The following is a 15,618-nucleotide window of genomic DNA, read 5'->3' as shown; positions in this document are numbered from 1 at the left end:
AGTGGTGGCTGGGCAGCTTTGGGGTGCTCTTCCTTTTCAGGGTGCCACCTTGAGCACCTAGGGGGATTGCTGACCAAGGCCAATTCCTGCACTCCCCCACCTCTGGATGCAGCAGGTGCTCCGGACTGGCAGTGAGCAAAACTGCTGGAGGCAGGCATTTTATCAAGTTGTTACCATCAGTAAGCAAGCCTGAATCTGCTCTGATGAAAGGGTAGTTCAGTGGGGACACACACATCCCCCTTGCCTCTGAGCTGGGTCACAGGGACAGGCTTATCACATCAAGCTCATCATTTCCTAATGCAAGGTACCTGCCGATTTCTGACAAAGCTGAAAACCCCAGTACTTGCTAAAGCACTGGGCTGGCCCCTGCAGCAGCTGACACTGCCCCCTCTATGCTTACTTACTGAAGAGCTCCCACCATGACAAGGCAAGCACCTCCCTCACCAGGACACAAGACGCTCCTCTAGCCAAGAAGCAACTATTTAGAGTTTAAGTGAATATAGAAGTATTTTATTGAACATTCAAACTTCATTAAGACATGTGCAATATGGCAGATTTTACTGGGTTTAACCCTAACTAAGACAAGAGTATGATTGCTTGCTTGCTGGGGTTTAGCAACAGGGTCCAGATCACACTTACCACTAATTAAATACTTTATTGAATAAATACATATGAAACAAAAATGCATTTTAATGCTCTTATAAAAGTTTAGATTTTGAAAGGCCTTTCCAATTCAGTCTGAAGTGTAAGTACATACAATAAAGGAAGGTAGGCTAGTTTAACATAATTGGCTGACTTTATACAGCACTTGTATCTTTTAGTCCATAAGTAAATTATTAAATGATAAAGAACATCTAATACAACCACTTCTATGGAACTAGGAAATAAATTTCTAATAAAGAAAAAATTTACAGACCCCATGACTTTCCACCCAACCCCAACAGTCTAACCCTAAAGTGGATAAAGCCAATGGCTTTCCCCACAAGAGCTCACGACAAGAAGTCGCTTCGCTTATCAAAAATCTGTATTTCTGATCCGTTATGAGCATTGAGACAAGATTCAATAAATCCCCAAAGAAAGAAGCACGATGCACGTTGTGAATCGCCTATTCAGCAACAGCGAGCACTGCATTCACAACCACCTCATCCCAGGGATTAAATGAGATCAGCCACATTCATCGGCATCTCCTCCACGGTAGTATTGTAGAAAGTCTCAATGTCTCGCAGGATCCGCTTGTCCTCTTCAGTGACAAAATTTATAGCCACACCTTTTCTGCCAAAACGACCACCCCGGCCAATCCTGCACAGAAGAGAACGCATTATACAAATAATCTACCCTAGTCTGCCCCAAGCCCCTCCACGAGCCACTCATCAAGCGCTGCCCATCTGCCTCTGGTCAGCCAACACTGTATTAAAGAGGACAAGCTACTACCAAAGCAACATCTGGTCAGGAAAAACTTACCCAGTAGTGCCAACAATACAGCAGTGTCTATCCTATGGGGAGCAGCAGAGCAGAGAAAGCTACTTCTTGGCTGCAAAATCTGATCTTTTATTTAAATCATAGCTGTGTCTCCCTCCCCTTTCTTCACTTAAACCACATCCATCCAGCCCCAAGTACACAGCATGCAACAGTCTGGTTCTTCTAGTGGGAAAACTTAAGTTTGCCTTTTTTTCTTTTTGTCTGAGAGGAATCCAAGCTCAACTTTTCTGCATAAGCCCAAGTCAGTCACCAATACTTCCCAGGGCAGCCTGCTACACCCACCATCAGTTCTACCTTCCTGCAGACTGCAGAGCCCTTAGCAAGAGCTAAATAGATGCACCAAAATGGCTCAAAACATCATGAATAATCATGACAAAATAAATACTGACTTGCTTTTTATTTAAACTGTGCCACTTAAGGATGTGGATTCCTAATTAGGTCAATACCATTTCTTAGCTGTTGGCTCTTGTGTTTTCACATCAAATAACAAAGCACAGTTCATTTAATTTAGGCAGTCCTATGCAAGCAGCTTGCCAAGAGCAATAAGCTCTAGTCACTGAGCAGCCACAGCAAAATCTGAGGGTTGGCCTGAGTCTACAGATCAAGCTCACCCTGCTGTCAAGGCTGTCAGTAATGGCTTTTATTTTGTGCAGTATGGTATACTGCACAACCTACAAGACAAAAAAAGCAGTTCAGTAGGCAGCATTTCCCCCATATCTCAACACTGAATGACCGATGGACAGAGCAGTTGGTGTAGCGCACCAACTACAGGACAGAGCTCACTAACCTGTGAATGTAGTTTTCACGATTAGTCGGCAGGTCATAATTTATAACCAGTGACACTTGCTGCACATCAATGCCACGAGCCTGAAAAGCAATTCAAGTTCTTTAATGTTAAGTCACAGGCTTTAGGTTACATAATTCATCCCATGCTTTTGTTGACCACATGGTTAGTGATGAACTACAACTGTGTAGCCCATAGTGGAGCGTAGTCTTTGCTCTTCCAAGAAGCTCCAAACAGTTCAGGCTACAAGAACCTTCACTGAATTATGAAGCTTTTGGCACCAGATTCAAACAATAATGCGTTCAGCATGAGGTAATACTCACCAGCAAGTCAGTGGTGATCAGGACACGGCTTGATCCTGATCTGAACTCCCTCATGATGACATCCCGTTCCTTCTGGTCCATGTCACCATGCTGTAGGGTTAAAAAGTTCTAATTACTACAGTTCCAATACTCCAGACTGGAATATCCTTTTAAACACAGGATGTATGAAACCCAGCGTCCCTACCTGCTGTGGGAACGAAGCAGGTAGGGATAGAAGGAAACACTTTTCTTTAAGCAGGGGGAACGATAATACAGCACCACACAGCTATATTATAACTTTCCTGCTTTTCACTCCGATGTAGATCATTACCATCTGGTTTTTGGTTATGTACATGGCACTTCAGAAATTGCATGTAAGCATCAGTTCTTACCAGAGCTGAGACTGTGAAGTCCCTGGCATGCATCTTCTCTGTAAGCCAGTCTACTTTTCTCCTTGTGTTCAGGAAAATAACAGCCTGTGTAATTGTCAGTGTCTCATACAAATCACAGAGAGTATCCAGCTTCCACTCCTAAAAGAACAAAAAAGGATCAGGAAATGCATTGTGCCATTGACAGTTCAACACATTAAGAACCATAAACAAGGAACTAAACTCAAAGCCAACCACCAGTCAAGCACACTCTAGTGCACAATTACATTCAACGTGACCTGGAAAGCTAAAACAAGACACTAAGCGAGATTCTACGACCGAGGTTCTGTTGCACCGAATCTTAAGACACAGGACACTGGACATTAAGAAAGAGGTCCACCCTAGTCACTTTCGATCCAGTGCCTAACTTTTTCTTCTTCTTGCGTGTACTCTACTAGCATTATTACAGAAACCAAAGCTCAGCCCTGGTTTCTGCAATTTTAGCACAGTGCTTTAACAAGAAGGTAAACGAAACTCTGTCAGCAAGAACAAACAAACCCAATACAAACCTCTCTTTCAACATTAATGTAGAACTGCTTGATACCCTCCAGAGTCAGTTCTTCCTTCTTCACCAGAATACGTATGGGATCTCTCATGAACTTTTTGGTCACTTCCAACACATCCATTGGCATTGTGGCTGACAGCAACACAACCTAGAATGCATTACTCTGTGTTAGCATGCGCCTAGGACACCAGTTTTGATCCCTGCAATTCAGCTGTTCTCAGCTACATTGTAAACAAAGCTATCTATATCAATCAATTAAACCACATAAAAGGTTTCTTGCCTGGATGTTTGTGCTTAATTTCTGAAAGATCTCATAAATTTGATCCTTAAATCCACGGCTCAACATTTCATCAGCTTCATCCAGAACAAACATTTTTATCCATTTAGGTGCTATTAAAAAAGGAAAGGAGGATATCGTGAGGTTTCATAAACACTGCAATACTTCCACCACCACTCTCCTTTAGGACCAAGTTTTCCAGTACAAGACAGCAAATGCATTACTACATAAGCTCTTACTGGGTGTGAAACAATTAAGAACAAAATTAAACTCATACTTACAAAGGTAGCGTCTGTTTAACATATCAAACACACGCCCTGGAGTTCCGACCACAATGTGTGGAGCCTCAGCCTGAAGTTTTTGCATCTCATTGCGGACATTTGTACCACCAATACAAGCATGGCAAGTTGCTCCCATGTAGTCTCCAAGGGCCAGAATTACCTTTTGAATCTAAAAATAAAGCCTTTCCATTAGCACCAGATTCCAGTACATTAAAAATTAAGGCTTATTATCATTAGCACTAACTGACTTTGGGAGCCAAGAGCAAACAAGGGTGGGTTATGTAGCTGTAATGGCTACAAAAGACAGCAGCTAATGATTTTGACCAACTGTTCGTTATTTAATTGTTCACTAAAAACCTTACACCAGAGAGACACTTAAATTTTTGTCCTCACTAGCTGCACTAGCTAAACACATCTGCTATTTTAACATTAAAACACAAGACATTTAAAACATGATTTAAGTTTTGATCTGCTAAGGCTTGCATGTTAGCCACTCACAGAAGAGCATTTAACTTCACTGCTATATGCCAGGCTTTGGAAGTCCCACCAACATCTTCAGAGCAGAAAAAAAGCATAATATTCTGAGCAGAGACTCTTGTTACACTGATCTCTTTTAAGATTTTTTTTCCTATCTTAGTACGTTAATCTTTACCTTCAATAACCTTCACTACAGCACTGGCATCACAGTATATTCTAATTGAAAAAGACAGGAAGTCGTATATAATCTACTTTTACTCTACTTTGAGTTCTGGTCAATATTTTCAGTGCAAGGCCCCACACTACTGGTCTACTAAAATTAACTATCCTGCAAGACTGAGTATCCTGTTTTACTACGTGGAAATGTTTAACAAGCTTTGAAGAAGGAGATATGCAGTAACATTTAGTCAGGAAAACATCACAAAAATATGAAAACTTTTAAGTGACCACATGTGCACTGCAGCTTTCATGTTGCACAACATTTTGTTTCCACTCAGAACACTGCTTTAATAAGAGATTTTGTATTTTGGTTTTCTGTTTCATGTGCTCCCTCAGAACTACATACAGAGGTGGCTGGCTCCTGCAACCCTACCCCAGTACACCCACCTCCTCCTTTAACTTTTCAAGCAGGCAGAGAAGTTGTGGGACAGAAGCCAGTTTATACATCCCATTATTCAACTCAAACAGGTTCTGAATGGACAGTAGATGCAGCCCCTTAAAAAGTCTGTTTATTGTCACAGTTGTGAAACCTGAAACCTCTGCAATACACAAGCAGTTCTTTTTTAGCTACACTGTCAATACCTGTTGAGCCAGTTCTCTGGTAGGGGCCAATACTAGCGCTTGGGTCTCCTTGAGATCAATCTCCAACTGCTGCAGGATGGAAATAGCAAATGTGGCTGTCTTGCCAGTACCTGACTGAGCTTGAGCAATCACATCATACCCTAAAAAAAGCAGGATATAGATTTACTGCCCTCACACAGATCATTCATATTTTTTGTTTTATTTCATTCTCTTTGAAGTGATCAGTTTTAAGAGTTCTCTCCATTTCAGGTCAGTCCCGAAAGATGGTGTACCATCATATCACTTGTTCAATATTAAACACAGGTATCATTATACACTAGGAAGTCAGTGTACACATTTTACAACTTTTCTGATTATCTGATATTGATATCAACAAACGAATCACCAACGTACCTTTGATGCACGGAATAATAGCTCTCTGCTGAATAGCTGAAGGCTTCTCAAAACCATAAGCATATATGCCCCTTAGAAGGGATTCCTTTAAATTCATATCATCAAAATTGTCAACAATCTCATTCCAATTGCTCTGTAATAAAGGAAAAAAAAATACAGAACATTAAATCCAACACCTATCTTTAGCAATAGTTAAATTCTTAGAAGAGTTCACACGTGCTCACCTCAATGACACCATCGGGGTCCATTCCCTCTGGGCCGCCATGGTCTCTGTCCCTGAAGAAAACAAGTTGTTAATACAGTACAACCAACACTCAGCCGCGAGCAGACACCTTGGTGCCAAAAGCCGTATCTGGAACCCGTGACGAATCGTTCTATTCCAGTAGGCGCTTTGATGTTTTGCCAAAGGCTAAACTCCTACCCCCTCCCCTACGGGCTTCGGTGGCATCTGAGGACGCGAGTTAGCGCCAATGTGAAACAAGATCATCCAAACCTTTAAGCCTCAGTGGAAAAAAAAAAAAAACCAAAATAAAAAACTCAACTAGAAAAATTTGGCTAGGTATAGAGCCTCACCTTTTTAAAAGGCCGGAGAACAAGGCAAAGGCCGCGCATGCGGCAGGCGGCGCCCCCCGCTCCACGGGCCCTGCGGCAGGCGGGGCCGCGCGGGGCAATGGCGGCCGCGGCGCCCTCGGAGCCGGCTCAGCCGCCGCGCTCGCCGTGGGGCGGGGGGGAAGGGGGTGGGCGGCCCCCCGCCCCGCCCCGCCGCTGGCCCAGCTCTCGCGAGAGCTCCACCCCTGGGATTGCGCAAATGGCGGGCGGGAGCGCGCACGGGGAGAAGGGGGCGCGCATAGGAGAGCGCGGGGGGGGGGGGGGGGGCAGGAGCCGTGCGTCCGCCCTGCGGGGCGCGCGTGTCCCCGGCCCCCCCTTCAATATGGCCGCGGGGCAAGGGGCGGGGGTCAAGATCTAAATTCGACCCTTAACAAAGCGCTCAAACGATCTACATCGTAACGCAGCGCGGCGGGCACGAGGAAATTAAAACCAGCCCTTCTGCTAGTTGGATGGTTAATAAAGTCAACAATTAAAAAGACCGAGTCCCAAAAAAGGGAGCGAAACACTCGCTGGAGCAAGATGGAGGGGGGCGACGGGACCGAAACGTCTAGAAGCGGGAGGGGCCGCGTCGCCGGGCCACCCTCAGAGCACCCGGGCTGCCCACACACACAGAGCCCCGCTCCTTCCCCTGTCTCCGGCCGCCTCCGCGCGGCCCACAGAGCCCCCCGACAGGACCAGGGCCCGGGCACCCCACCATACCTGCTATAATCCGCGGAGCCGCCTGACATGTTCCGAACACCAGCTCTGTCCTCAACTGAAAAGGAAAGCGCTCCGCCGCGCCCGCCTTATATATCCGCCCCGCGGCCGGACTCGTTTCTCTCCGCTCTGCGCATGGATCTACACCTCGCTCCGCTGCGAAAAAGGCACGAATGCCCCCAGATTCAGCCCCCTTCCCAAGGTAATCCCCTCGTCCAACCGTCTGAGATGCTCTGGACGGGATAGCTGAGCCGCTCGGGGCCACGAGGCCAGGGGAACGCGGGACTACTTTTTTCCCCGGAGCGTGGAAGGATATTGCACCATTGACGGCGTGACAGCGCCTGGCTCCTTCCTCCCGCTCTGCCCCCCCCCTTCCTTCCCGGCTAGCCCCTGCGCACGGGGTTTACCGCCCCTGCCCCTGCTGCAGCGCTGGGTTTTGAGGGGCGGGGGGGGGGGGGGCGGAAGGGGCGAGGGCGGCCATGTGGCTGGGGCAGCGCGGCGGCTCTGCTCCCCTCGCCGACGTCGGTTGTTTTTAAAGCCCTAGTGCTTAGAGTCAGGGGATAACGTAGTAGAGCGGCCTCCTCGGGGAGGGGGCAGGGGTCTAAGGCTCGGCTGCTGTCTCGCCCCTTTCTCCTCGCACGCAGAAATGGCTCCCTTCTCCTCCTCCATGCTGGGCCAAACAGCCTGAAATGCCCCTCCTCATCTTCGAGGGGGGTCAGGAAGGGGAGAAGCCTCTGAGTGAGGGGGGCAGGAAGGAGATAAGCCGCTGAGCTGATGTATATTTGATATTAAATCGAAGGGGGCAAGGAGGGGAGAAGCCCCCGAGAAGGAAGAGGGGAGGAGCGGGGCAGAAGGAGAGAAGCCCCTGGGGGGGGGGCAGGAGGGGAGAACCCCCTGAAAAGGGGTGTGAAGGGATAGGGCAAGAGGGGAGAAGCCCCCGAGAAGCGGGGGGCAGGAGGGGTTGAAGCCTCCCAGGGTGGGGGGCAAGAGGGGAGGGGGAAGATATTGACGGGAAGGGGAAGATATTGGGGCGCGGGGGGTGCGGGGGCAGCAGCCCGGAGAATCTTGCACGTATGTCTCGGGGTGTGGAAGGCGGATGGTTCCTAACGGGGATGGAGGCGTCTCTGGAGTAGATGGGCAGGGTGCTTCTCAGGGCGCTGCTATGTTTGCTGCAATTCCCACCATAGCCATACCCGCGGAAAAAAAAAAAAAAAATCTGTTCGGACGGATTTAAAGGTTGATGGAATCCACAGAAAAGCAGCAAGGAAAATGTTGCTGTGCAAACCGATTCGATGGAATGCTCGGTGACGGTGCCCCTCGCTTTCATAGTGCTGGAGGAAAAAAATATCGATCGTTTTAATGCTTCTCTCAGGTTTCATGATAATCCGTTCATCAATATTTCTTATGTAGGCAAATAATATAAGCGGTAAGCAATAATTTGTGCCAGTTTTAATGGGTTTATGTGTGTCACTTCTCAAACTTGTTTCCATAGTGATTGTGTATGAACAAATGGAGGCAGTGCTTGACCCTTTACTTGTCTACAATACTGTAAAATGTCTAGAAACATCTAGAATATCCGTAAGGAGAATCTCTGAGGGGCTAAATGTACATTAGCTCTTACTAGGTTAACGTCTACCACAGCAATGTTTTCTGTAGAAATAAAGCAACACTTAGCAATATGCCAGCTAAATGATATAAGTGCGGCTTCTCTGTCAGCCCACCCTAATGCTCTCAAGTTTTATCCACCCATGCTGGGTATAAAATCTTAAGGATGCTTTTTGGGTTTGCATTTTAGAAAGCCACACAACAATAGCTAGAGGCCTTTTAAAATGAATTATAGTAGTTTGCATGGATCCATGAAATAATGCCAGTGAATACTTGATTTTATTAATGATCTTGAACACTTATTAAGAAAGCTGTAGGATGTATGTACTTTTAATTTATCTATTGATATTAGGTCTTAGTATATTTACAAACCTGAGTGGAAAAGGTTTCTTGACATGGTGGCATTCCAGGAAGACTTTAAGTGTCTTTTTAAAAAACATTTGTCAGCTCAGAAACAACTATCTATCTTATCTTTTTCTGTAAAGAAATTAGTGTAATTTCAGATTACCTATGTATTCAGACCTCTTTGAAAGATCAGTTTTGTTAAAAGTTGTTTTTAATCAGGGCTTTATTTAAATTTATTTATTTATCCTTTATTTAAGGACAGTTATTGGAGAAACTGTTCCCATTGCTGTAACTTGGTGCAAGTCTTGTACTACTCCATTTGACCAAACTCCATCCCATTCAAATAAAAACCTCAAAACTCAGAAAATGTTTTTGACTGTTAACTTCAAGCAAGGGACAACTGCAAAAATAGGTTTTGTTATTTACTGTCTGTGATAACAGCATCTGTGAGTCTCTCAATCAAATGCCAGGACTTCTTTATGCAGGCATTAGGCAGTTATGGAGCCAAACGGTGCTACCTACCCCCAGAGCTCCTGGTTACCACCCTTTGTGGAGGCGCTAGAAACTTCCTTGGTCCTGAGGATTTTGTTCATTTGTGATTTACTCAATGCTTGACTATAAAGAAATGTCTGTGGGCGTATTGGTACCTCCTGTCACGTGGTCATGGCAGAGTTTGACAAATGCGATGAGTTGGCTGTGTTATTTGCTCTGGTTCACCGTTATTTTAATCCACTGCTATAGAATCCGATAGTTCTCAGTCAAATGGTCTCCCGTCAGATGCTCTCTATTTCCTTTAAGTGCTGTAGACTGGAACTATAAAATTAAGTTTTAAGAAACAAATCATCAGTTCCCACGTTGAAGAAATTCATATGGGCGTTCATCATCAAGGGATGTAAAGAAAGGAAGTCAGTGTTTCCTCCAGTGAAAATAATCAACTTGTTTCACTAAATGAAAAGATGAAAGGTATTTTGTTTGATTAACTTTGGCTAACTATCTCTATTTGGCTAACTATCTCTATTACAAAAAGGTATTTTGTTTCATTAACTTTGGCTAACTATCTCTATTTCCCTTAAGTGCCGTAGACTGGAACTATGAAATTAAGTTTTAAGAAACAAATCATCAGTTCCCACGTTGAAGAAATTCATATGGGCATTCATCGTCAAGGGATGTAAAGAAAGGAAGCCAGTGTTTCCTCCAGTGAAAATAATCAACTTGTTTCACTAAATGAAAAGATGAAAGGTATTTTTTTTCATTAACTTTGGCTAACTGAAGGGTTGGAAACACTGAATCAGTTCTCTCTTTTCATGAAACAAGATAGCAGAAATCCAGGGCTGTTGTGCTTGCAATGGCCTAGCTACATTAGAGGAAGAATTTTTTACATTTTATACTTTTAAAAACCTATTTACCTGAATACAATGTTTGACAAGTATTTCTTTGGTTATAGTAAGGCAAACAGCCATTTCATTTCTGATATCATATCTCATTTGTGTATACTTAGTCTGGTGGTAGGCATACTTTGCCTGGGATTATTTGTGTTCTTAAAATGAACAAAATTGGGGATATAGTAAAAAATCAGATTTTGTCAGTGACAAAATCTGGAATTGTCACTGGGATTTGTTATAGCCCCCCGACTTTAAATCTTATTGAGCTTCCTGGAGCAGTCACAGCTGAAAACTTGCTCCTCAAGGACCAGATTCATGTTATCCTCAAGAAGAAGAGATACCATAAAGATGCTAAATAATATGGTTGTGCTACTAAAGACAGAATCCACAGCAACATTTATGCGTACACACCATACACTTCAGTAGATGTCTCCCCAAAAGACAATCCTGGTGAATCATGAGCTCTTTAGTGAGAGTGAACATAATTATACTTTCATTAACGGGGGTAACAGATGGACTAGCTGGTTTAGCAGCTGGGTTTCCAGTCATTATTCATGCAGATTGAAGTAAAGAATGATGTATCTAAAGAAAGCAGTAGGAGCTGACACCTCCTGAAATGGAGCTCTAGTTGAGCAGTCCCTGCTCATCAATGTTCTGGCAAAGGCAATGTCACAGTTTGCATTAGGAAATTTCAGAAATCTTCTTTTAGAAACCTCATACCATGATTTGAATTTACCATGAAATTGTCATGTACTTCCCAGGAAATCTGGAAGATCCGGGGTTGTTCTTCTGCATTTATAAGTCTGATGCAAGCGAACGTACTGTGTATTATTTGATGGCCACAAATAGCAAGGCAAAGAAAGTAGTAGTAAACAGGCAGAGTTTATTCACAGTAGGTCACATTAAGGATCAAGATGATTTGTTAGGGTGTTGTTAGGAAGAAGTAATGTTTTTCAGTTCTTCATTCCCAAAGGATGCCTGAACAGAAGCGTACTTCCTCAGATGTAGGAGTGGGTAGGAACGATTCTGGAAGATCTCCAGGGGAGAGAAAGAAAGTCCAAATTCCATGAGGCCTATGCTTGTTATTTAAATGCAGTGACAGGGTTTCATTAATGCTAATTTACACTCCACTGAAATTATAACTTAGATCAACTAAATAATAAGAATTTATAAGATGCAGTGGTTTTAATGTACTGTGAAAGTTTGCTTTGAGTTCTTTAGGATCTCAGTGCAATTTGAAACCCATGTTGTGGTAAAACTAGTACATTAGGCTGCTAGGTTTGCTTCGGCATCGTTTTTTAAAGTTATTCTACAACTTTGTTGTGCTTTGACAGGTATTTCTACTCTTTGTAGCTGTAATCAGACTGTAGCTGTAATCAGACCATTCTCAATTGTATCCTTGTCGAATGAATTGAAAATGCATCCAGAGGCAGAATTTTCCCTCCCAGTTGAAGTTTTGTCACACTGAATAGTTGTGCGTTAGTCCAATAAGGAACATTTTCAAAACTGCTTGAATGATTTAGGAGCCAAACACTGTAGAAAGCCAGTGGGATTTAAGATTTAGTTAATTCAATTGTCAGATGCTCAGTCTATTCAAGATATTCAGACTTGCACGGAGGATGAAGGGTGGGTAGGACCTTTTGCTCACCAGCTGACTCACTTGTCTGAAATGTTTACTTGGTGGTTTGTGCTCCCTGATCGCTTCAAGCATAAGTCTTCCTGCTTCAGGTTTGTGTTGTTTTATTTCTTAGCCTAGGTTCTCTCATTCCCAGTAAGATTTTTTTTTCTCAATGATATTCATTAAACTGTTTAAGACTAATTTGCTTATTGTTTTTTAAAGAAATAACAAAGATGTGTCAATTCCACATCTCAGGTTATGAATCTGTTAATTAATTTCCTCTTAGAGTTTGGAGCTTAGATTCAGACTTGTAGTGACCTTAGTGCCATCAGAGGTCTGAAATCATCACTCATGTATTTCTTATTCTGGGATAACAAAGCTCTCTGTGAATTCTTGAGAAAGAAGGTTTCTCTTTTATGCAGTGGGAAAATTCTTGTAACCTCCTGATGAAAGGAAGCGGTAGAAATGCTCTGGGGCCTCAGAAGAACCTGGGATTCTCAGCCTTGTCTCAGAGGGTCAAAAATCTAAAGAAATAAGGGCAGTTAAATACTCGTTATTTTTATAATGGATGCATATAGTTTCATCAAGTGGCCTTTTGAACTTGTGAAAAAACTTGCATTTACTTCAGTTATCATTACACTGGGCTTCTAATAAGAAACTACTGCTAATTTTAGAAAATTAGGATTTTCTTTCTTAGAGGAAGTATATAAATTACTGTTAATTATTTAAATGTGTATCAAGTAGGAAAATTATTGTATGGAATTGATTATGGTAGTCTTCTGATTTTAGTATCTATTCTGTTAATTAGAAGAACAATAAGATCCCATACAATAAAATCCCCACCCAAATATGTGAAACAAATACACTTTTCTTTCTATGATTTTCTTGTCTTTGAGAGTTCTGTGTGCTATAATCTAGACAGTTACAATTTTAGGTCTTGAATGTTTTCCTTGATTGAATGACTAGGTTCTTACTTGCAGTTTTTAAGGCTTGTAGTCGGGGCCAGGACATGAAGTCAACTTAGCTCTGTTCTCTGTTGTGTTTAAGACTCCCAGTGTGACCACAGCCATGTAATTTTACAACTAAAATTGAACCCATTATATTTATTAGAGACTTGCCATTTTATTGGAATGAGAGCTCTTCTGCACTTCAGTTTTCTCTGGAAAGTGCGGGTGACAGTATTTGCCTGAGAGGTTTCCTATGGGCAAATGTTTGAAAAATGTGGTGATCAGTAATGGTAGGAGTCTAGAAATCTTTGATAGAAGCCCCATGCATACTTTCAGGGCAGAGTTTGTTCTTTCTATTACAAAGGTAAACCAAGCTAGAGAGATGAAGCAGGTGGCAGCTGCTGATAACATCCTGGATGAGTGCTGTGCTTGCATTTCTTTTTTTAAGTCAATTGGAAGACTTCTGCATGACCATGAAATAATGCATGCCCGATGTTTCTGTGAAACAGTCTGCAAAGAACATTTTTTCCGGTTCTGAGAGAAAGGTAAATATGAGCCTACGCATTCTTTTGAAGAAAACATTTTTTACTTCTGATACTGGTTAACCATCTATGCAAGTTATTTATTCTCATGGTTATTCAGTTTGGAATTCACTGATGATGCTTGAGGTTTTTGATTGCTGAGCTGATTTCAGTTGCTTATTTTTTGGCACAGCCACCACAGGCAGACCAATACTTTCTATTTTATTTTGAGTACCTTTCCTCATTGATTAAAAAGTTGAGTGTTATGTTCTCAGGAGGAGGAACTAATGCATGTGAACTAAGCCAAGGTGAAAACACCAAAAAGGCGTAGCAGTTCTTTGATGTTACAGGGGAATTTTCACAGGACCAAAATTTGTGGTAAAAAGGTAATAATCTCTAATATATGTTGTAGCCCTCCTTAACTTGATACATGCCCTATGTCCACACTGATGACACAAAGTCTGTCCTTCCCCATCCAAACTGCACTTTTAGACATCAGAGCAAACACACTGTGCTTTTCGGAGTTTGTATAGAGTGCTGTGAGTAACATGGGCCCATCTCAGATTCACAACAATAAAATGGCTGGATTTTACCAACTGATTCAACATTGTGTAGAAAGGTTTGGTATGAGTGTCTTATGGGCCTTTATTGTCAGGATATTTAAAATGTGTACATCCCTAAACAGCAAGAGTATGATGTCATAGAAATTACTTCATTGATCTATAACAGAAATTCTTTCTGTCCATATCCAGCCTTGTGTGTTAGCTGAAGTCTCTTCCTCCTTCCCTAGCAAAATTTTAACCTCCAAAATGGTACTTTGCAGTTTATACAGGTTGTCACAACATGTAAACGCTAACAATAAAGATAAATACTTAAATTAATAAAATGAGCTATGTAGTCAAAAGTATTGCCCTAAAGTAAATCTTAATTTCTACAAACTGAAAGTATTCTAACGAGCTTAACTTTTTAAAAGAAAATTGGGTCTATGCATTTCTGCAGGTAACTATAGCTCAGATTCCCCAAGTTATGTTTCTGTCACGGATACTGGCTTAATATGAAATTATAGATGAGTAGTTTCAGTTTTGTGCCCTTGTTTCACCTCTCTGTAAAATAGGAATTATAATCTTCTGTCTTTGAAGGATCTCTTAGATTGCAAAGTGTTTAAGACTGGGACTGATTGCTTTATGGGCTATGCTTCAGCCTACACAGCAGTTGGTTTTGTGTGGGAAGCTCAGGTTCTACCTGGGTAAAAGTTAAAAAAATTAATCAAGATAAACATTGCAACTTGTTTAATAATTTTGTTTGGTTTGTTAATCCTTCTAGGACTTTTTAAAATTAAAAAAGTAAATACTATGAGGCTTTTCTCTTGAACAGCGTTATAGATTAATGTCATGATTGGGTCTGAAATGTGTGCCCATGAAGCTGAAGCCACCAAGTGGACTGCTGAGAAACTGTCTTGTAACTGTTCTGTCGTTTGCAGTTTCTTTTTAGTGTTACGAAGCCTCTGAAGGGCAGTCCTTAGTCCCGACTGTCTGTGCTTTAACCCATCCCAGAATGCTATTATAATTTTGTGTGCTACTTGAATACTGCCTGGTGAGAGAAAAATAAACATATAAGATGCAGGATAGTAATTCATTCTTTCCTCTCAGGCTGCACCCAAGAGGAGCTACCCGCATTTTGCTGTGGTCCAGTGATTCAAGAAGCATGGACAGCCACTGATGCTAGCACAGGCAAGATGCAGGTGATCACGTTATTTTAGCTAGCAGTAACTGTGGCATTGCCAGGGCATGCGCTTAAACACATCATGTCACAGTAATTGGCAGTGGCCAGAAACCTTTTTCCTTTACGCAGCTGGAGACAGAAATGGGAGATCACATTGAATTACAGAAAGATATTGATTCATTTATTTCATGCAAGTATTGAAATTGATTTGGTCATAATTTACTGGCAACTTGTTTTCAATAAAAAATTAAAGAAAATATATGTACCTCTATTCAAAGTAACTTTGTCTTGTGCTAGCTACTTAGAATCATAGAATCACCAGGTTGGAAGAGACCCACCGGATCATCGAGTCCAACCATTCCTATCAAACACTAAACCATTAGCACCTCATCCACCCGTGCCTTAAACACCTCCAGGGAAGGTGAATCAACCACCTCCCTGGGCAG

At 42.5% G+C, this 15,618-nt stretch overlaps 1 protein-coding gene and 3 non-coding genes across 4 annotated transcripts; all 4 read right to left on the bottom strand.

Moving 5' to 3' along the window:
• Positions 1-488: 488 nt before the first annotated feature.
• On the bottom strand, positions 489-7,171 carry EIF4A2 (eukaryotic translation initiation factor 4A2). The gene is made up of 11 exons (XM_069864494.1): positions 7,036-7,171; positions 5,952-6,003; positions 5,728-5,860; positions 5,335-5,474; positions 4,057-4,225; positions 3,779-3,888; positions 3,503-3,646; positions 2,958-3,095; positions 2,587-2,676; positions 2,267-2,346; positions 489-1,299 (listed from the first exon to the last, which is right to left on the bottom strand). Exons 1-11 carry the CDS (start codon positions 7,062-7,064, stop codon positions 1,155-1,157), a joined length of 1,230 nt encoding a protein of 409 aa, XP_069720595.1. The 5' UTR covers positions 7,065-7,171; the 3' UTR covers positions 489-1,154.
• LOC138724978 (small nucleolar RNA SNORA63) lies at positions 2,747-2,873 on the bottom strand. Its single transcript, XR_011338160.1, has one exon. It is a non-coding gene; the product is annotated as a small nucleolar RNA SNORA63 (small nucleolar RNA).
• LOC138724975 (small nucleolar RNA SNORA81) lies at positions 3,278-3,459 on the bottom strand. Its single transcript, XR_011338157.1, has one exon. It is a non-coding gene; the product is annotated as a small nucleolar RNA SNORA81 (small nucleolar RNA).
• LOC138724977 (small nucleolar RNA SNORD2) lies at positions 5,550-5,619 on the bottom strand. The gene has a single exon (XR_011338159.1). It is a non-coding gene; the product is annotated as a small nucleolar RNA SNORD2 (small nucleolar RNA).
• Positions 7,172-15,618: the final 8,447 nt, after the last annotated feature.

The sequence above is a fragment of the Phaenicophaeus curvirostris genome, chromosome 10, assembly GCF_032191515.1.
Source record: "Phaenicophaeus curvirostris isolate KB17595 chromosome 10, BPBGC_Pcur_1.0, whole genome shotgun sequence".
Classification (NCBI taxonomy): Eukaryota; Metazoa; Chordata; class Aves; order Cuculiformes; family Cuculidae; genus Phaenicophaeus; species Phaenicophaeus curvirostris.
The sequence above is the reverse complement of the archived record's forward strand: the minus strand, read 5'-3'. Positions and strand labels throughout refer to the sequence as shown.